This window comes from Typha latifolia, chromosome 4, assembly GCF_019914945.1.
Source record: "Typha latifolia isolate L0001 chromosome 4, TyphaL0001v2, whole genome shotgun sequence".
NCBI lineage: Eukaryota > Viridiplantae > Streptophyta > Magnoliopsida > Poales > Typhaceae > Typha > Typha latifolia.
Window position 1 is genome coordinate 17916047 of NC_133089.1, and position 19642 is coordinate 17935688.

General features: G+C 38.9%; 4 protein-coding genes, 1 long non-coding RNA gene and 1 other non-coding gene across 13 annotated transcripts; 4 read left to right on the forward strand and 2 right to left on the reverse strand.

The window, feature by feature from the left end:
* The first annotated feature begins 5 nt into the window (after window positions 1-5).
* Window positions 6-3850, forward strand: LOC140786437 (myosin-binding protein 7-like). The gene is made up of 3 exons (XM_073134871.1): window positions 6-1647; window positions 3349-3395; window positions 3482-3850. Exons 1-3 carry the CDS (start codon window positions 502-504, stop codon window positions 3576-3578), a joined length of 1290 nt encoding a protein of 429 aa, XP_072990972.1. The 5' UTR covers window positions 6-501; the 3' UTR covers window positions 3579-3850.
* Window positions 3602-7826, forward strand: LOC140786440 (E3 ubiquitin-protein ligase SINAT2-like). 6 transcript variants are annotated; one of them, XM_073134877.1, is made up of 4 exons: window positions 3602-3784; window positions 5302-5628; window positions 6689-7075; window positions 7312-7826. In XM_073134877.1, exons 2-4 carry the CDS (start codon window positions 5377-5379, stop codon window positions 7630-7632), a joined length of 960 nt encoding a protein of 319 aa, XP_072990978.1. In that variant the 5' UTR covers window positions 3602-3784; window positions 5302-5376; the 3' UTR covers window positions 7633-7826. The 6 variants fall into 6 exon arrangements, with proteins under 6 accessions (XP_072990978.1, XP_072990979.1, XP_072990981.1 ...); XM_073134878.1 differs by lacking the exon at window positions 3602-3784 and adding an exon at window positions 4245-4508; XM_073134880.1 differs by lacking the exon at window positions 3602-3784 and adding an exon at window positions 4245-4508 and having other exon boundaries at window positions 6757-7075.
* A 457-nt stretch (window positions 7827-8283) lies between these two features.
* Window positions 8284-8440, forward strand: LOC140787840 (U4 spliceosomal RNA). Its single transcript, XR_012108911.1, has one exon. It is a non-coding gene; the product is annotated as a U4 spliceosomal RNA (small nuclear RNA).
* On the forward strand, window positions 8302-9761 carry LOC140786441 (uncharacterized). 2 transcript variants are annotated; one of them, XR_012108636.1, is made up of 2 exons: window positions 8302-9041; window positions 9548-9761. It is a non-coding gene; the product is annotated as an uncharacterized lncRNA (long non-coding RNA). The 2 variants fall into 2 exon arrangements; XR_012108637.1 differs by having other exon boundaries at window positions 8302-9007.
* A 323-nt stretch (window positions 9762-10084) lies between these two features.
* On the reverse strand, window positions 10085-14425 carry LOC140786438 (uncharacterized). Of its 2 annotated transcripts, XM_073134873.1 has the most exons (11): window positions 13853-14425; window positions 13561-13723; window positions 13333-13480; window positions 13020-13245; window positions 12879-12937; window positions 12693-12757; window positions 12238-12315; window positions 12048-12141; window positions 11883-11954; window positions 11132-11242; window positions 10085-10721 (listed from the first exon to the last, which is right to left on the reverse strand). In XM_073134873.1, exons 3-11 carry the CDS (start codon window positions 13477-13479, stop codon window positions 10353-10355), a joined length of 1221 nt encoding a protein of 406 aa, XP_072990974.1. In that variant the 5' UTR covers window position 13480; window positions 13561-13723; window positions 13853-14425; the 3' UTR covers window positions 10085-10352. The 2 variants fall into 2 exon arrangements, with proteins under 2 accessions (XP_072990974.1, XP_072990973.1); XM_073134872.1 differs by lacking the exon at window positions 13561-13723 and having other exon boundaries at window positions 13853-14422.
* Window positions 14426-14801: 376 nt separating this feature from the next.
* Window positions 14802-18158, reverse strand: LOC140786439 (protein STRICTOSIDINE SYNTHASE-LIKE 3). Its single transcript, XM_073134875.1, has 4 exons — window positions 17602-18158; window positions 16409-16684; window positions 15651-15818; window positions 14802-15560 (listed from the first exon to the last, which is right to left on the reverse strand). Exons 1-4 carry the CDS (start codon window positions 17931-17933, stop codon window positions 15167-15169), a joined length of 1170 nt encoding a protein of 389 aa, XP_072990976.1. The 5' UTR covers window positions 17934-18158; the 3' UTR covers window positions 14802-15166.
* Between the last annotated feature and the right edge of the window lie 1484 nt (window positions 18159-19642).

The following is a 19642-nucleotide window of genomic DNA, read 5'->3' on the forward strand; positions in this document are numbered from 1 at the left end:
TTTGGTGCATTCATGTGACACGCTCCTCTTTTGCTTTGCTTTTTCTTCCCTCCTCCGCCTCCGTCTCCGTCTCCGTCTCCGTCTCCGTCTCCGCCTCCGCCTCGTCCTACCCGATCCCATCCTTTCCGACCCAAGTTATGGTTAAAGCCAAATGTTGAGTGAGCAGGTAGAAAATAATAATAATACTAAAAAACAATGGAGAAAATCCAAGGCAGGAAGAAGAGGAGAGAGAAGGAGGGGCCGGAGAAAGAAGTAAATTTTCTTATCTTCTCATTGTTTCCTTTATCCTAGTCAGTCCTATTAGGTTTTTTTTTTTTCGAAAACCAAAAATTCGAACTCTCCTTCCCTTCCCTTCCCTTCCCTTCCTCCGTTTCTCTCCTCTTCTCCTTTCCTCTCCAAATAATACCTATTTTTCGAATCATTAGCCCCCTCGACACCTCGAGGGCAACGCGGTAGCCGGTGCGGACAAGCGTCGGGGTTTTCGATCCGGGTCGCGCATCCATGGATCCGGAGGAGCCAGGCACGTGCGCCTGCTCCTGCCTCTGCTGCTCCGCCCCCTCCGCTACATGGCGATGCTCGCTAAAGCGAAAGCTGGAGCAGTTGGAAGAGGAGGAGCAGGAGGAAGTTGTAGCCCTAGTCGACATCGAGAACGAGGCCGCTGCGCTACGCGAGGCCCTTGTTAGCCACCAACAGTCGATTCGGAATCTAAACGGAGAGCTAGAGGCCGAGCGGAATGCGGCGGCCAGCGCCGCGAACGAGGCCATGTCGATGATACTCCGGCTCCAGCGGGAGAAGGCGGAGGCCCAGATGGACGCCCGCCAGTTCAAACTCATCGCCGAGGAGAAGATGACTCACGACAACCAGGAGATCACCAACCTTGAGGACCTCCTCTTCAAGCGCGAACAGGCCCTTCACTCCCTCTCCTGCCAAGTCGAGGCCTACAAGCACCGGCTTCTCAGCTTCGGCATTCCCCTCTATTCTGAACCCCAAACCCCCGACGCCTATTATGACTATCCTCCTTTGAGGTGTTGCACCATGCACTCCGTGGATGCTGCTGATCCTGACAATCTTCAATTTGAGGGGACACCGCAGGCGCATTTAGAGAGGCTGGAGCAGCGCATCGACCAGCTGGAGAGGGTGCCGAGCAGTGGCAGCCATTTTGGTAGCTTCGTAGAGAAGGGAGTAGTCGATCAGTCTCCCCTCCGGCCAAGGCATCTTAGGAGGTTCTCTGTCGATAGCAATGGCTCTGGATCAAGCCCATTCAATAAGGGAGAGGAATTTCCTATGGTCGTGGATCGCGCATCAGACGGTAGTTGCAGGGATGATATGAGCGATAGAGTCTACACAATTGATGCAGTACATCTGCCACCTAATGGCTACACAAGCACACCAAGAGGTTTTGGAAACAGGAAGGATGCTGATCTTGTGGAGGAGGAAGAGATAAGGGACCTGTACATGAGGCTGGAGGCGCTCGAAGCCGATCGGGAGTCGATGAGACAGGTTATCATTTCCATGGGCAAGGATAAAGCACAAGCGGTTTTGCTGAAGGAAATTTCACAGCAACTTTCTAAGGAGGTGGCACCTGAGAGGAGGGTCTTCAGAAGGACATCATTTATCAAGAAGTTCTCGATCATGTCAGCAGTGAAGGTAATTTCCTGTTATTAGATGATTTCCTTATTGTTTCTAGGTTGGCTGATTATATGAGGAAGTTTGAGTTATTTATTACTTATTTTAAGCTTTCTTGTTCTAGTGTGTACAGAGTAAGAAAATGTGTCTGAATAACCCAGAAGTAGTATCACCTAGATTCCTAATCAATCAACATATATGGAAGTACTTGAGAATGCAAACATGACATAGATGTCCTGCAAATAGAAAGTACATGCTGACAGGAAGGAGGTATAATTCAAATTGTTATGGTATATACCAAAAAAATATAAAAATTGCTTCATTAGTATGTTAAATTTTCACGTACAGTACTTTTCAGAATAACTTCCGGCTAGAATGCTCCTCGACTCTATGATTGTATTTTGGTTTGGTGAAGTACTGTGAGCAGGAAATTCCCTCTTTTTATTTGTTTGAATGATAGCTGATGACTTAGCCGTAAACAAAGACTCTTTCATCATTTGATAAGCTTAACAAATATTTCAATGTGATTTTCACTTGTATAATGCAACAACAATCTTTACTATTATTGAGCTTGTTGTTGAGCTTGTCCTGAGATGTAAACACCACATCAGTACTTGGTAAGAAAATATGACAAGTTATACCTAGGTACCAAGAATCACAGTGACATGTACTTGATAAGCCAAGAAGAGTGATGTTAAGGTCTAGATAATATTCAAATCAGATTTCTCATGTATGATGGAGATCATGACATAAGAAGAAGATTGAGGTGGTAGATGATTACCCTGTTGAGATTGTTCAATATTATTAACTCGATGCAATTGTGTTAAAGTCACTTCATAAAGACTGTTATTAGTGGAATAAAATAGTCTATTTGGCTCTTAGTGTCCATCAAGCTTGGCAAAAGGAAATCGCTTTGTGGTCAGTTCGTTGCTTGCAACTGATAGAGCCGTAGAGGTATATTGGATGACACTAGGTTAATTTATAGTTTTTCTGGTTTTTTGCGAGTCTGCTTGTTGCCCTGCATTCTGCCTGTGTACATTTAGTCCCAGGGTCTCACTGGAGCAGGCTATTGAGAACTTCTCTAGGGTTGGTTTGGCACCTATAATGCTTATTCTATTTTTGTTTTTTCTTTCTTTGCTTTTAGTCCTACAACTTATACAAACCTTTGATCTTATGAAGTCGATACTTGTTTAACACAATCTCTTTAGGATTTTCTTGCATAATTCTTAGTGTCCAGATTCATTTTCTGATATGAATTCTATAGTAATTCAGGGATAACTAACTATGCTTGGCCAATGGCAATACATTTGCAGAGAAGCTATTATCCACTTCTCAGATTGCCAACAATATTTCAGATTCCCTTGCTCTAGAAAGTATCAGGATCCCTTTTTATCAATTTCCTATTGATGCTTTTCAAATATGGCTGAGCCAAGTGTCTGTGGTTGTGATGAGAAAAAAGTTGTGAGCCTTAATTAGAGCAATTACATGGCGAGTGATGATTGTATCTTAGCATACAATTAAGCGTATTGCAGTGGTTTTTCTTCTTGCCTTTCACAAGATTTGATTTTTACCAATAACTTGGGGATTAGGTTGTCAAAGTATAATATGGTAGCTTCGGATAGAATTTTGTTTCCATATTTCAGACATCAATATCTGCCATCAGAGTTAACATGCTACACTGGGTATCAACTCTAACCTTTTTTTATTTTCATTTTGCTTCAGTGGATTGCATCTATTTTTTTCTGGAGAAAGAAGCCAACCCGAATCAAGTGGGTTACTTTGTCATGTTTGCTGGTTATGATTTTCTCTACAGGTTTTGATGATGTTTAACTGCTTCCTTGAATGTCAACGGCAGGTATCCTTTTGGGTTGTCCCGCAGCAATGCTGGATTATTGCTGCTATTAGACAAGTACCCTCGTCCAAGGCATCGAAGATATCTTACAAGAACATAGGGGAGATTCAACCCATCATCTCTTTGAGTTTCCTCTTAAAGAGCTGCTCATCGATTGTAGCCCGAAGTAGATGTTGCTTTCTCTTTTCACGGGAGATTGATGCATTCTTTCATGGATTTTATGGGATGTAGTTGAACAAGAATTTTTTCGCATTTCTGATCGGCTTTTCCTACTTGAATATTCTTTGTGCTCCCACCGGGTGAAAGGTAGGCATGTACATGTAACGTTACATGCTTTTATTTCTGATGAAGTTTTGCTATTTTCCTTGTTAACCTTATTCCTGACGAACTATCTTCTTCTTCTTTTATTTATGGAAAGATTGTATGTAGTGCTTTACAACAATATATCCTCCCTCCTATAACCTCTTAGACATCACGTTTAAATTTCGAGTAATATTATACCTACAAACATAAAATGATGCCACGTCAGAAATGTGTTTGTAGGCATAACAATATTCTTTATTAAGTTTCGTATTAGGATTTAGGACAAGGCTATTTGAAGTCCTATCAGCTAATAAGAGAATACCCATCCGAACTATGTTGACCCTCTCGTGTACGGCCGGGTACACCGGAACCTATTCGTAACGCCGTAATCTTCTTGTTCGGAGACCAACAACCACCGACCTGCAGCATCTCTTAAAAATATCTGATCTCCAAGGCCCTTTGTTTTGGAAACTGATGAGGGTACTTTGTGTCTTTACGTCAAAGCCGTTTTGAGAAACCCGTACGTTTGGGAGCGTCCACGCGGCGTAGTTGTCTACTTGTCCCCCCAATCTCCCTTTGGTTCTCCGCTCATTCCTCACCGTACCATTCCATTCCCTTAACAACCAACAAAGCCTTCCTCCCTCCCTCCCTCCCTCCCTCGCTCGCTCTGAGGAGATCCTTTGGATCGCTAGGAGAAGAAATCAATTAGAGGTTGTTATATTATTTGGTAAGTGCTTCCAATTTCGATGCGATGCCTATCCAAGTAATGCCGTTTGGTTTCCGATCTCTATTTCTCTGGCCATGGACTCGTTTGGATCTAGGGTTCCTATTTTTTATGTGATTTCATGTCTTCTTTCCCTTTCTTATTCTACCGATGAATTCGATTGATGTTTAGATGGCAATATCAAATTGGGGGTTCGGTCGCCTCTGATAGTACTATGGCAATCTCTGCTATTTTTCTTTACCACCTTGAGAATCAAATTCATTTTAAGTGAAATAAACCATTCCTCTGTTATTACTGGAAGGGATTAGTCTGGAGGAACAAGTACGTACATTCATGACTCAATCTGGAAATGATTGGCAGCTTATTACTGGCTACTTTTCAAAGTTTCTGTCGTTCATGTTTTATTTGGCGATAAATCTTGGGAATTTCCACTAGTTGCTATGATTTTTTAGTCTTGTCTAATAAAGATCTCCTCTGATTCCGTTTCCCTTTCTTTTCCTGTTTTCTGTACTACTATTGCTTATTTTGTATATTTTTCTCTGCGCTGTAGCCATGGTTCCAAATTCCTCTGTTCTAACCAGTTCCTCGAAAGAATTACTATGCTTTGATAAGCAGTTCATTGTTTGATATTGTGATGAAACTATAAAAAAAAAATTTGAAATTGACCCTGGATAGGAACTTGGATTATGATGTTCCATTTCCAGTACCTGAACATTCTTGATTAGGAACATACTAATTTGCTAGTGATCAAGGATCATTGCAGCTTTATACGATACAGTTATGCATGAATCTGCAGGCTGATGTTCATATCTGCAGCTTCATCTTCACAAAGATAAAATGAAGGCGGCTTTTCATCTATGCTTATCACGACATGATGAATCTTAAGATGGGGAAGAAACAGATGCTTGGTGGATCATCTTCTGCGTCTCATACTATAAGTATAGATGACTCAACTTCATTATCTGAAGATTCCAACTGCAGATCCATCAGTTCAAAGAAGCAGATATACACCCAATCCAAAGTTATAAAGGGAAAGAAACCTGCTATACTTATAAACAATGACATCGATGGATTATTGGAGTGCCCTGTGTGCAACAGTGCTATGTTTCCACCTATTCAACAGGTTTGTCTGCACATCATTGAACTAGATATTGTTCCATTTAATGACTCTGGTTTGCATTTTCAGTAAGGAATTTCACATATCCCAACAAATGTAATGAAGGAAATTTGTGACTCCTTAGCCATAACAAGTTATGTCAAATTCGTTGGGCTGGCAGATTGTGCTACTTTCTCATTACTCATTAGTTACATATATTTATACTCTGTAGATTCACTTACATGCACGGATTCACCTGCTATATGTTTTGTTAACAAGGTTTTCTTCAATTCACCGATTTACTGTTGTGTCCTACATCAAGATTAATTCACCTCCCTGCCATAACCTCTTCTGAGTTATTCTGAATCAATTTACAGGAAAAGTTAAGTAAATGTGCTATCCATTTTTAATCAAGATTCCACATAATATATGAGATATGACATATCCAGCTGACAATCTTTGATAAATTATAACTGGGCCCAGTCCTTTTCTGTCCAAAATTAAATGTATACTACTTTTGGATTTCTCTTTTTGAAGAAATGGTAGTAAAACGAATACTAGATGCATACGTATCTTGGGAAGAATAGGACACATCTAATTTCTAACAAGTTTTTAAAATGCATACTATGTCTCAGAAGCATTTGACACAGAGAAGGGAAAAAGCATGATTTATTTTAATTTTAATTTTTTTGACTTCCTTTATGGAAGCCATTACATGCATTTGGGCATACAAAACCCTTTCTTGCCTGAAGTTGATAACCAATAGTCCTAGATTCACTGATTAGGGTACTGTACATACAGGATTATCTTTTAACGTTGTTGCAGAGGAACTGAATGCATGTGCTGACAGAATAATTTTGCAATCAATTGACATTTGCTCTGTTATTTCTGTAAGCCCTTGATCCCTATGAGCTTTCTATATAGCCAAAAGTCAATTAGTGAGCTAGTCACTTTAATTAGTAAGTCTCTTACGTTATCAAACTCCAATTCTGTGCACTAATGGGTAGTTAAATCTCGAATTTCTTCAGAGTTTATCTTATCTGGTGAAATACTTTCAGATGGTTTAATTTTCCTTCTCTTTATCCAGTGTCCAAGCGGTCATACCCTGTGCTCTTCCTGCAAAAGCAAAGTTAATAATAAATGTCCAATCTGCAGAAAGGAAATTGGGGATATAAGATGCTTGGCACTGGAGAAGCTTGCTTGTTCTCTTCACCTGCCCTGTGTATACCATCATTTTGGCTGTGGAGAAATGTACCCTTATTATAACAAGCTGCAGCATGAAGTGCACTGTGCTTTCAGGCCATATATATGTCCACACCCAGGTTCAGATTGTCCTTTTACTGGAGATATCCCTACTCTTCTGTCACATCTTCAGGAGAATCATAAGGTGGATCTTCAAACAGGCTGCACCTTTAATCATCGTTATGTCAAACATGACCCTTGTTCAGTTGACAACGTATCGTGGACCTTAACAGTAAGCTCAGTTAATAGCTATCTTTCCTTGTATACATACATAGCCATGAGGCTCATTAGAATCTTCTACTTTTGTTTGAGACACATGCCACACATATGAAGCAAATGGCTCTTCATTTGTTTCTTTGACATCTTTTAGTACAATTATTTCGGTTTATTTTCATGTCTACCATTTCTCTGCTTTCCTTTTGAGCTAATCAGTAGTTGTTATTGCCTTTTCTGGTTCTTGGATCCTAGCTTTTCAACTGCTTCGGCCAGTACTTCTGTCTGCATTTTGAGGCATTCCTTCTTGGTCGTGAACCAGTTTACATGGCCTTCGTACGGTTCATCGGTGAGGAATCAGAGGCAAGGAAGTTTGGCTATAGCCTGGAGGTCGGTGGTAATGGACGGAAGCTGACATGGCATGGTGTTCCTCGGAGCATCCGGGCTCACCATGGGACAGTCCGAGATAGCCATGATGGGCTTATAGTCCAGAGGAGTCTGGCCCTCTACTTCTCAGGCGGTGACCAGGAGGAGTTGAAGTTGAGAGTCACGGGCAGAATCTGGAGGGATATTTGAGAGAAAAAGAAGAGAAGAAGCGATGCTGTTCCATTCACAGTTGTCTGATCTCTGCGGCAGTCCCTGGATGGAACCATGTTGCCTGCTCAGCAATGCAGAGAGATGTTATACTGCATGATGCAGCAAATGAGTTTCTTTCTATCTATGAGTGCACTTGTATTTGGCAATCGACGGCTGGCTGCCAGAAACTATAACTGAATCCAATAGTGTGTGTGTGTGTGTGTGTCTGTGTTTTTTTTTTTTCAATCATCTTCTTTTCTTTTTATTTTTCTAGGATGAATTTATCTTGGGCTGGCTATTTGCTTCCATCAGTCAGCTAGCTAGCTGTATCACACAGTTTTCTGAGTTCTAATTTCCAGACAGTTAAAAAATATAGAGTTTAGAATAAGCTTGGAAGGTTTAGCTTTTCAAATAAATAAGCTATAAACGAGGAAGGATAAGGCCCGTTTGAGAGATGTATCTAACTATTTATTATATCTCTAAGCCTAAAATTCAGGGGGAAATCGTCAGAATTTCTTCGCCAATGCTAATGAGTCCGAGACTCGGAGTCAAAGGGTGGGTAATCGTGAGAATTTAGTCCCACATCGGTCGCTAGACAAGCCATGAGTCCAGGGAAGGCTATAAAATAGGAAGGCCTAGCCTCAGGTAAGTATCTTTGCGCTTGGGGCAATGACGCAGCTAGTGAGGTTATAACCGAGGCGCGTCAATTGCTGGTTGAAAACTATTTCCAAACCCCCTCTTAGGCCTGGGTTCAGCCCAGCGCTTTTGAGAATTTCTGGAAGGGCTCCCTCTAATCCAGGGGAAAGCTCTACAATTTCAAAACTCTAAAGTTTTATCTAATATTTGATTATTAAAGGAGTTATGGGGTATCTTGTTAGTTAATTTCATTTTATAGTAAACACGATACGAGATAAATTGTATGTAGTAGGTTTAGGTTTTTATGTTGATTAATGAGTGTAAAAGTGAATCTTTTTTTTTTTTAATTCATGCGCGAATCTGGTAACAATAGAGAGTCAAAAGTTTTGGGAATCAGTAACTCAGTATTAAGTCAACTTTTTTGGGCCTCGTTAGGGATAGGGACTCTTGTATCCTTCGTCCTCAATCGCAGTAACCGCTACTCTCCAGGTCGAAAAAGAAAAGGTGGGAGCAGGAAGCCTCATGGAGCAGGACTCCGGTTCCGCCGAATCCCCCCTCCGATCGATAGTAAATAGAATAGAAATAGCAAGGAAAACAAGACTACTTTGGCTCGTCTTCTCGTCTATCTAGGGTATCTCTTGATCCCCTCTCAAGGAATATAATAGCATCTCCGCCGATCGGAATTTGACATGAATCTCTTCTGGCACATCTCTACGGTCGATCCCACACATTAAATATGGTGCAATTCATCTCAAGATATCGTTCCTTTTATGGTCTTCCTCCCTACTTTCTATGATTTCTTATCTTTCAATCTTTTTCTCGATTGATTGCAAGTGTTTTGAGTTTTCTTTTTGTTTGTTGGCTCTGTTGAGATACGATCGATCCTATGTACTTGATGTTCATTCGTACAACTCAAAACATTGTTTCTGCATTGATGGTTTCTCCTATTCGATCAAAATATAAAAGAAATAAAAATTGGAAGAGACAAATAGCCGATGCTTTGTATTTTGACTTGTACGTTTTACGACTATTCCATCAAAATATAATGAAAGAAAAATTGAGAGAGACAAATAGCCGATGCTTTTGTATTTTGATGTTTTTTTACTTATGCAAAGGGGTGGTATATATAGGTGTTTTAGAGGTTGATTTGAATTCTGAAATTAATAACAATGATCTGGTTCCTGCTACTGTTATTATATCTAGATTGATTGATCTTTCATAGTGATGATGGATAAGACCACAAAGACGGAGAATAATCATCTATTATCATCGGCTGCAGCTTTCGTGGAAGGTGGCATCCAAGATACTTGTGAGGATGGATGTTTGCAGCATATGCCTTGAACCCTTTCCGGATAGATATCCTTCTACAGTATATTACTATTTGAGAGATGACTTTTTTGTCATGCTCTTCTGAAGATTATATATATGTGTGTGTGTGTGTGTGTGTGTGTGTATGTATAAAAAGGAAGAAGAAAGAAAATCGTTTTCACCAATTTTTCTGTTGCTGATTCTCCAAGTGGCTAATTCCAAGCATGAATTGCACCCTTCAGTGTGCTCTTGCTCTTGAATGGTACTCCTAAATTTGTTGGTGTTCAACTTTTACTATGCGACTTGTCGTGTTGCCCTTTCGTATAGTCAGCGGTATGGCGTCTCTTAACTCTTTGAGCCATTGTGGAAAAATAAAGGGAAGAGGAATTTGACGCTCCTTTCCCATTGGATCAGTTTGATGTACTTCTCCAGTCTGCCAAATTATTGGACATGGCAAAAAGGAGGGCCGGCCAGATCAGATTTATCAACAATCCTAGAAAACCCGCGCTGAAACAAAACCCTAGTGGCTTCGACTGAAACATCATATGGAGGCATACCATCTTTTCTACCCCAAGTTAAACAGGAAAATAACTACCAAATAATGTACATAACGTAACTCCGCAAATAATATATCTACTACACATTCCACCAAGGTATTCACAGATGTGCAAAAGAAAAACGAGGATATCTTTCTACCTTGAACTGGAACTTCAGTATGAGCAGCTGTCTGATTGGGTTGGTTGAGAATAACTTAGTCCTTTTCAACCATGTTCTCCTCACAGATCCGACTCTATTGCCACAACTGTTTCAGGAACAACTTCAACTGTTCCATCATCGCCCTGTTCTTTTATAATTTTGGGTTTTATGTTTAAAACCCTTGGTTTCGTGCTGAGAGGTCTCTTCTCAGACTTTGCTGCAGTTGGCTTCTTGGATGGCAACTTTGAAAGTGATTTCTCAGACACTTTCTTCAAAGCGGCAGAGGGCAATTTAGTCCTGGCTTCACTTTCATCTAAATTAGTTGAATTGGCAGTAGTGCATGCGCTTTTAAATGTTGATGAGAAGCACCCTTGTGCAGGATTTTCAGGGGCAGAATTAGTGGGCTTGCGGCGTCCAAGCTTTGGTGACCTAGCTCGTGTTGGTGGGATCTGTTACATAGCAAAATATTAGTGGCAGAAAGATGCAAGCATTTCTTATGAGAATGATAACCATTATACGATTAGAAATGTCAATGAAAAAACAGGTCCAATAAGTTGAAGGCGGAAATCATTATATCGGATCATAAGATTTATTGATAAATTTCAGGAACTTGAAATTGTCAGTCTTATAAGTCATAAACATTACTTTTCATACTTAAGATCCAATCAATACATTTTCATGGAGAGTTAAAAAAGAACAAATGTAACTTATTTAACAGTGACAGTCTATTTCTTGCCTGAAATACTTTATATAACTGAAAGTTCATTTTTTTCAGCTACATCAACATACCTTGTAAAACAATAAGCTACAAGGAGATTTTAACATGTTCTCCTGCAGATAGAACATAGATTTAGCATACCTTCTTCAACTCAACTTTTGGAGGACCAGCTTCTTGATAAAAACTTGGCATAGGCTTGGCTTTAAAAGTCAGGCTCTTTCTTAGCTGCTTGATCTCAGCCTCCCGGTTCTCCTATATTTGGTAAAATATGTTAGAAATTAATTCACTTCAATTCTCATGTCAATAGAAACTTCTCTAGCTTATTTGTTAAGTACATGAGAAACAAAAGCATGTAAGAGCAACCTAGCAGTTTCTTTGTAAAAGAGAAATATATGAGTAATTGTCAAGTTAAATTGGGTAGTGAAGTTAGTAGGTCATCATATTTATAAATCAAGCCAAATAAAGCAAAATCATTTAAAGCATTGTTATCTATCCTTCTACTGATCCAAATATATCCAAGTCTTCTAATCCAAATATCAACAAAATATCTGTATGAGTAATTAGTTTTCAGTAAAATAAAAGGAACATATTTTCCTGTGCATTGTTTGTCTGAAAGCAATTTGACATAATGGAAAAAAAAGAAAAACCATAGCCAGTACATCAGCAGGCTGAGTATCTGCACAAACTCTCACAAGGCGAGTAATATAATGAATTATTTTTTTTATAGTCATATATCACCATGTAAGCATGTTACATATTATACAGGATTGGCTAAAGCCCATCTCAATTTGTGAAGGTTCTCAAAAGGAATTGCCAAAAACATTGCACTTATTTACCAAGTTGGCTTCAACTCTCTTAAAGGAATGTTAAAGAGTTATATTTAAGCAAGTACCTTAAATTTTGCTTGTAGATCAGACCTTTCCAATTCCTTTGCATGACTTTTCTCTTCTAGCTTCTGGAGAAACTGAAAGACAGCCACCAACGGTTCCCTTCAATGTAAGCGAAGGAAGTCTGAGGAGAGATGCAGGGAAAGAACAAATTTTGATTGATTAATTACCTCCTTGCGCTTCTCAGCACGCTTTTCTAATCTGAAACTGAAACCAGCACTAGTCCTCTTTTGATCAACTACTGCAAGATGAGTGGTGGTACTTCTAGAAAATGATATTATATGCCTTAGTCTAGATTCAAGAGCATATGAAAAGATTCACTGATATAATACAGATTGAGAAATGAGAATGAAGCTTTACGAGGTAGTGGAATGTGCATCATCATCAACTTTGGCTGGTAATTTGTCCCTCAAAGGTTTTGTATTGACATCATGCGACCTGTCATGATATGTCAATCCTTGCAAGCCAAAAAAATATCTAACATGTTCAACCCAGTAGAAAGGTACCGTATGAAACGGGAGAATTTTACCATGATGCCAAACATAATTGTTAGAAATATATTATACCAAAAAGTGGCAGTACTATGCCCATAGTTGGACGAATATCACAAGTTGTACTAATACCATAATCCATTTGATGTTTACCAGCTACGGGTTTGTTCATCACAGGAAACAGGAGCTGAAAATTGATGGTAATGCGAAGAGATGCACATATTTTTTGTTGGGAATTCAACGGTTTCAGAGAATTGTTTTAGAAATTGAAGTGAACAAAAACAGGAAAGATGCAGTGAGACCGCCTATGAAACCAGAACTTACAGCGCAACTTCAGCTTCATAAGAAGTGTCATTGACAATTTCATCGTGAGATCCAGACTTTTCAGACTTGTTCAAATAAATACATGCCAAGAACAAATAAAAGAACACATAATTTTGAGTCTAGGATGACTTCTGGTTATAAAAGAAATAGTATATATCAGTAGCAACATAGATTCTAGAGACTCACCAAAGAGCATTGGGTGCTACCAGCAGCAGTGAAATTAAACAATTTGGTAGGAAGAGGACCTGCATTCCAGTACATAAAAACTATGAATGGAAGAAGGAGCTAGATTATCCGACAAGAGAAATAGAAGGGAACTGCTGCCACCTTCTGAATCTTTGGAATGTGGACTTTTGGCTTTCGGTTTTGGTTTTGGCTGCTTCACAGATAGAGTAGTCTTTATCGAACTGTTGGCAGAAGTAGCTGTGGCAGGAAATGAAAGGCTTTCCGGGAGGCTAGATCTTTTGTTCTGAGATTGATCAGCTACCACAACATTTTGAACGCCTCGATTGTTTTGTCTTCTAACATTGTTGTTTGAATGGCTTACAGCTCTCTGCATATATAATAAGTGTTTGTTAGACAACATTGTTTCTACAAATTACATGCGCTTGCAGTAGAGAGAAGGAGATTGCGCACGCACCTTTGAAGGATTTGGCGTATCATTCTCTGCTATAGTTGCACAGCCTTCATTTTCTTCTGTATTGAGGCTTTCTCCCTTATCTCTGAATCCATTGACTACTGTGCCTTGCTCCACAACTCCGTTGGTGAGGCCCACCTCAGCGTCCATCCTGTAAGAACTCAATTATATATTATCCCCAAATGGCATATGACGCCTATAAGAATTAATTTGTTTCTTGTAAACAACAACCTCTCTCTATCACTTGGTTCCTCTACATCAAGAATGGATCACAAAAGTATGCGTCATCTCATAATCCAGTAGTGCAGCTCCATCTAGTTAAATCCTACTGATCTACAAATATTCCACATGAACTGTGCACTTTCGCATCGGTACCATATCATGAACTGATGAACTGAGGATATAGTGAATAGAAAAGATGAATCATACATGAACTAAGCATCAGTTACCAAGCTCGATCGATTAGGGGATCTGGGGATCTATGTAAGCACGAATAGATAACAAGTAAGAGAGTGAAGTGAACCTGGAGGTCAGTGATTGTGGAAGGAAGCAAGAGAGCTCGAGCAATTGTAAATCGAGATCGCGCACTTATAATTAGAGAAATATGGCTAACTCCAGATACCGAAACCTACTCTCGTCTTCCGCCATCTCTGATTCCCTCCCCCCCTCTCTCTCTCTCATACACACACACACAGCAACCACCACCACACGGACGGAAGAAGCAGACGAAAAAATTATAAAAGAAAAAAATAAAATAAAAAAACGAAACGGACGGCATCCATTTTTCACGACATTGCTACTACTGTTGTACCCAGGATACCCCTATTCTTTGCAATTTGTATGGAGCCGTTGATCAGGGTAGTTTGGTCCGTTCGGGGGGGCAAACAAAATGGAGAACGTGGAGGGGTCTTCTGTTGACGTTTTTGTCCGTTTTTGTCCCCATCCGACGATGGCAAAGGTGATGTGTCGACCAAAGGAACGTGAGCCGGCAAGAACGTGACTGGGCGGGTGGGGTCGGTGTAGGACCTGTAGGTCCAACCGATATTGGCACCGTCCGGTCTAGGGGCTGCCGAGTTCTGATCTAATTTGAATTAAAATTAATTTCGAATTTAATCATAAAATCAAATTTAAATTAACATAATTTTAATTTGCAACAAAGATCGAGTCTATAGAGCCGATCAATTTTAAGCCTAAATCACTGAGAAAACCAGTGTGAGAATATTCCTTATAAACTGTTAGATCACATATATATTTTTCCCTTCCTGCGTACAAAAATAGTAAGAACCAAACCCATGTGAGATTGTGGGTGCGCACAGTTTCTCAAATTGAAGGGAGGTCCAACGATAAAAGTAAGTCAAATTATAGAACTATGACACAATCGAACCGTGGATTTGAGGTGGAAACCTCTTTTCAATGATGCACAAAATTGCAACCTGAGGTGATGACAAAAGACAACGGAAAAGACAAAGAAATTGTCCAAAGCCAATATCTTATGAGTTACCAAAATTCAGATCCATATGGTCTAACCATTGTGCCTTAAGAACTTCAAAAGTTCATTTATTCCTAAAACAAAATTTCCAGGAAAGCCAAATCAACAATGAGATAAACTAAAAAACAAGGAAACTTGCAACTTGTCCTTATTATAATCCTCCCCACAAATGAAGCTACGACAATCAGCACTACCTGGTGTAGAAAAATTAAAAGCACAGATGCTATTACTTGTTCTTTTTTCTTGTATAGGTTTTGAATCGTCATCTTTAGGTAACCTGCAAATTCAGTCATCTGTTACTACATATTACACATACAGCACCTGGTAAAGACATCAACTCAAGTATCATCAGTAAACGGCGATAAAAGGCATGAGAACAGATCCAATCCAGAGTTTTCCATCCTTCTCTTCCACTTCGCTAACTGCCCTAACAACCTTACCTCGTCTGTCCTCCAAAATTTCAAGCAGTTTTCCTTCCGGACTATACTTAATGATCATTGCATGAAGTTGGCCTCCTATTTGCATCAAGTAATGATACTTGGCTGGGATAGGGAGTTTGAGTAAAAATTTTCTCAACTGAGTATGGTGGCTCAGAACATGTGCATACACAGATCGGCGGCAATGAATTGCCACCCAGAATTCACCCTTCTCATTAGTTCTCACATTGTCTGGAAATCCTGGTAGGATAGCAAAGACATCTGTGGTTCCTGCTTTTTCTCCCTTCAACCAATATCTGCTCAACCTACATTGGCAATAACATTCTAATATGATCAGTAATTGACATAACATATGGAATAACAGGCCCAGATTGTATCACAGAATGGATGCCAACCTGCCACTTAATCCTTCAGAAAACAAAAAGAATGACCCATCCTTGCTCATTGATACACCATTAGGAAATTGAAGGTTCCGGAGAAGAACTGTTGTTTCTTTTGTAAGGGGATTGTATCTTAAAACCCTCCCTGAAGGCTCGGAGGCAAAGACTAGCTGCATAAAGTTCCTGTATAACTCGACGACTCCTTCTCATTAGTATGAAGATTACATGAACAAAATCAAGTACTATACAGATTGTCATGCTGTATATATGCACAAACAAATTTATATAGGAGTGATCTTGATGCACGTCATGTATACAAGAACTGACATATCGAGTGTAATGAGTGATTCAACACACCTGGGCTAGTAAACACTATGTCGAAATCTCAGTAACGTGTAATTCAACATCTAAATGAACCTGTTCTTGACTATCAACTATACAGCATGCCAGGCATATGAATACCGACATAGTCAACAATAAAATGGAATTGTGAGAAATCAGAATTAAAGGTAAACTACCATACATTAACTTCGGCAAGCATATGAAAATATGCAACGCAACCCAGACAAAGTGAGTATGCAGGAGATGATGGTGATGATGGATGTTCAAATTCTTAACCACTATGAAACATATAAATTTTATACCCTTATCCTAAGAGAGTAATCTAGCCAACTAATTTTCTTTTAAATAGATAAATGTGATGTTCCTTAACTTAAAAAGACATAGAAAAATAACAAGAAGATGAAATGTTAGGATATGAGCAAATCACTTGCCTTCTTTGATAATTGGTGCTGCTATCTGTAAAATATATATTCCCTTCTTCATCTAGATCCAAGTCATTTGTGAAATTCAGTGGGACACCTTCAGCCTGCGTGGTAAGTGCCTTTGCCAACCCACCTTCTGGACCTACCTTCAACAAACCGAAATAGGCATCGGCGATGTATAAATATCCAGTTTTCTTGTCAAATCGAAGACCGAGCGGACGCCCACAGAGATGCTCATTCTTCAAGTAACTCAAAGGTGATGGCTTCGGATTACAAAGCTCTGATCTACGCAGCCACATTTAAAGAAGACAGTGATCTATACAAGTAGGCAGCTGAGATTAAAGAGGCAAATAATCATAATTAACTAATCAAACATTCTCAACCCAAAATATATTGAATGGTAATTTGAAGTTAAATTTGAAGATCTGAAGTTTCAGAATAATTAATTGGATCCCACTTGATCCTGTCTTGGAAAACTAAACCAGGAACACGACAGCATACACTGATTCAACACATGTAAATATAGAATAATAATAATAATAAATTATTGATCATGTACGGAATTCAATTAATATATCGTGTGAATGTAGAATGCTTGTCTCAAATGACGAGCGGAAAGGAGGGATTTTTGACTTGGATGAGTACGAAGAGGAAGAAGAAAAAGAAGGATTTTATATTTTATCTGTCCTTTTTTTCCCTTATAAAAGTAACTCAAGCAGCAACCAAAATAAAATTATCTGATATGTACGAACAAAATATTTGGATTCCAGTAAGTAATAACTACTTTTCCAAATCAAGATTTACTTTTCCTACTTGGATTCATTCTTTTGAGTTGTCTACAAAATAAGATTCATATTTTAAACCAACTCAAATTAATAAATCCAACTAGAGCATACGAAGAAATATGATTTCTCCTCGCAAAAATAAAACTGAAGAGTAAATCTGACTCGAAAAAATGCTGCATCTTTAACCAGACGAGGTGAATGCTGGGCAAAACTCCAATATGGTGGCAGCGGAAGCGATTCCGAAAACACCCACAAAACAATCCAATTTAATAGCATTGGATAAAAGCAATACAAAATTGGGGAAAAAATTGCTCCATCTTAACCACACGAGGTGAAGAGGAGGAGGTAAGTATTAATTAATTACACATAGATGGAGAAAGAAAAAAAAAGAAAGTAAAAAAGGAAATGAGAAAGGACCTGTTGGGAGAGGTGTATGCGAAGTCGGACCAAGAAGTGCCGTCCCAGAAGAGGACGCGTCCGTCGGCGATGCCGGTGTAGGGCCCTCGTCCAAGTGGGTCGAAAGCGATGCTCTCGGGGCCCTGAACCTGGTTGAGGAACCTGATCTCCGCCCCCTGGAGCCGATCCTCCGTGTCCCTCTCCGTCGGTAACTCCGACCACGGGGTCAGCTCTACCCGATACGTCTCGAAACCCGGGAAGTCCGCCATCGAGCTCTGCCGGAAGGGATCCGTCCCGCAGTACACCGCAGCCGCAATCGCCAACGCGGCCAACACCACACCACGGGCCGCCATATCCTATCTATCGTTTCCCCAATCCCCACCTTCTACTTCTAGTACTTGTCAGTTGCCAGTACTTCTATTACTACCACACTCTCTCTATTCGTCACTTGATCTTTTATCAGGAGATCGAGAAGGGTAGGTGGGGTAGGTGGTTCACCATTATTCGCAAGTGAACAACAATTTCCCAACTAACCTAATACTACTACTACTACTACTACTACTACTACTACTACTACTACTACTACTACTACTACTACTACTACTACTACTACTACTACTACTACTACTAATAATAATAATAATAATAATAATTTACTACTCCAACAAACAGTCTAAGCTTGACCCCTCCAACAAACAGTCTTATGCTTGACCCCTGTTATTCTCTATTTCAATTTCTTTATTTCAATTTCTCTGTGCTCCATCTTTCACTTTTTAATGTGATGACGTTGATTCTTAGATAGCCCCCTATTATATTATGCACTGCTTTGTGTGTGTATTGTGTGACCCATGCTCCTGTGCTTAGTGAGTTCATTTCATCCAAGAGTGAGCTTAATATAGAAGTGATGACGACATGTCAGCTCAGCTGTTTTAAGAGTTTACTATCCTATTATTAAGGGTGCATTTGTTTGTAGGATTAAACAAAAAGTCTCTATATTTATTTCAAAGGATAACATATTCTTAAAAGATTACTAATCTCATATTATTTAAACTAAAATAATTTAAAGACTATATATGAGATAACTAAAATAAAATTCTATTATTATCTCAATAAAAAAATAGTAAAGGCAATTATTATTTACATTTTTATTGATTATCTCAAACTTAAATTATATCGCTAAATATTATTAATTATAAAATTAATCACGTTTGATTCAAAATAAATTAGAATTAAAACTAAAAGTAATTCAAAATAATAGAATAAATTACATAAAAATGTTTAATAATAAAAATATAGTTTTTTTTTAAATAGCAAAGGAGCATTCTCGTGCAAGACAATAAAAGCCCCTTTTGCTATGCAATTAGAATCTATTAGTTATCGCCGGTCCACTCTTAGTTTGTAAAAATTACTTTGGGATTAAAGATACTTTAAATTAGAATAAAAGAATAAAAAAAAGTAATTAAGATGCAGTAGTTTTATTATTTATATATTTAAATTTATTATTTCTTATATAAGGATAATATAGTAATAACGAACAAACTCTAACTTTAGAGTTTGTTATTTCTTTAAGAGTTTATTTTATATAAATCAATAGGAAGATGATACGTAAGAACGGAGAAGACATCATTCTGAGTTCTTCTCGAACTTTCTCTCTTATTTCAGGAACTCGTTTATGGTATTAGAGCAATCAAAGAATTCGCTTCCTTGAGGACTCAGCCTTCCCCGATCTGAGTTTTTCTCCATCGATCCGTGGAGCTCTCTCAAGATCTCTTTTTCTACGTTCTCCGTGTGAAGATTACTGAAGGTTCATCATGGCTGTCTTATAAATTTACAACTTCATTCGTGATATCTAACATCTCAAATCTAGTTTCTATGAAATTATCTGCAATAAATCTCCTATTTTGGAGATCTCAGATCATTCCGGTATTGAAAAGAAATAATCTATTTGACTTCTTGGATGGATCTTATTCTTGTCCTCCAAAGCAAATCCCATACTCGAGTGGAAATATGATCACCAACACGAAGCATGTTAAGCTGGATTCTCACCAAAGATCAGCTTGTT

Coding starts and splice junctions, on each gene's coding strand:
- LOC140786437 (XM_073134871.1), top strand. CDS start 502: ATGGATCCGGAGGAGCCAGGCACGTGCGCCTGCTCCTGCCTCTGCTGC. Junction 1,648..3,348: donor CGATCATGTCAGCAGTGAAG/GTAATTTCCTGT, acceptor ATTTTGCTTCAG/TGGATTGCATCTATTTTTTT. Junction 3,396..3,481: donor AAGAAGCCAACCCGAATCAA/GTGGGTTACTTT, acceptor TGTCAACGGCAG/GTATCCTTTTGGGTTGTCCC.
- LOC140786439 (XM_073134875.1), bottom strand. CDS start 17,933: ATGGCGGCCCGTGGTGTGGTGTTGGCCGCGTTGGCGATTGCGGCTGCG. Junction 16,685..17,601: donor GCATACACCTCTCCCAACAG/GTCCTTTCTCAT, acceptor GTGGCTGCGTAG/ATCAGAGCTTTGTAATCCGA. Junction 15,819..16,408: donor AGCACCAATTATCAAAGAAG/GCAAGTGATTTG, acceptor CGAGTTATACAG/GAACTTTATGCAGCTAGTCT.
- LOC140786438 (XM_073134873.1), bottom strand. CDS start 13,479: ATGGACGCTGAGGTGGGCCTCACCAACGGAGTTGTGGAGCAAGGCACA. Junction 13,246..13,332: donor ATACGCCAAATCCTTCAAAG/GTGCGTGCGCAA, acceptor TTATATATGCAG/AGAGCTGTAAGCCATTCAAA. Junction 12,316..12,692: donor TATGAAGCTGAAGTTGCGCT/GTAAGTTCTGGT, acceptor ATATCATGACAG/GTCGCATGATGTCAATACAA.
- LOC140786440 (XM_073134877.1), top strand. CDS start 5,377: ATGATGAATCTTAAGATGGGGAAGAAACAGATGCTTGGTGGATCATCT. Junction 5,629..6,688: donor TGTTTCCACCTATTCAACAG/GTTTGTCTGCAC, acceptor CTCTTTATCCAG/TGTCCAAGCGGTCATACCCT. Junction 7,076..7,311: donor ACGTATCGTGGACCTTAACA/GTAAGCTCAGTT, acceptor CTTGGATCCTAG/CTTTTCAACTGCTTCGGCCA.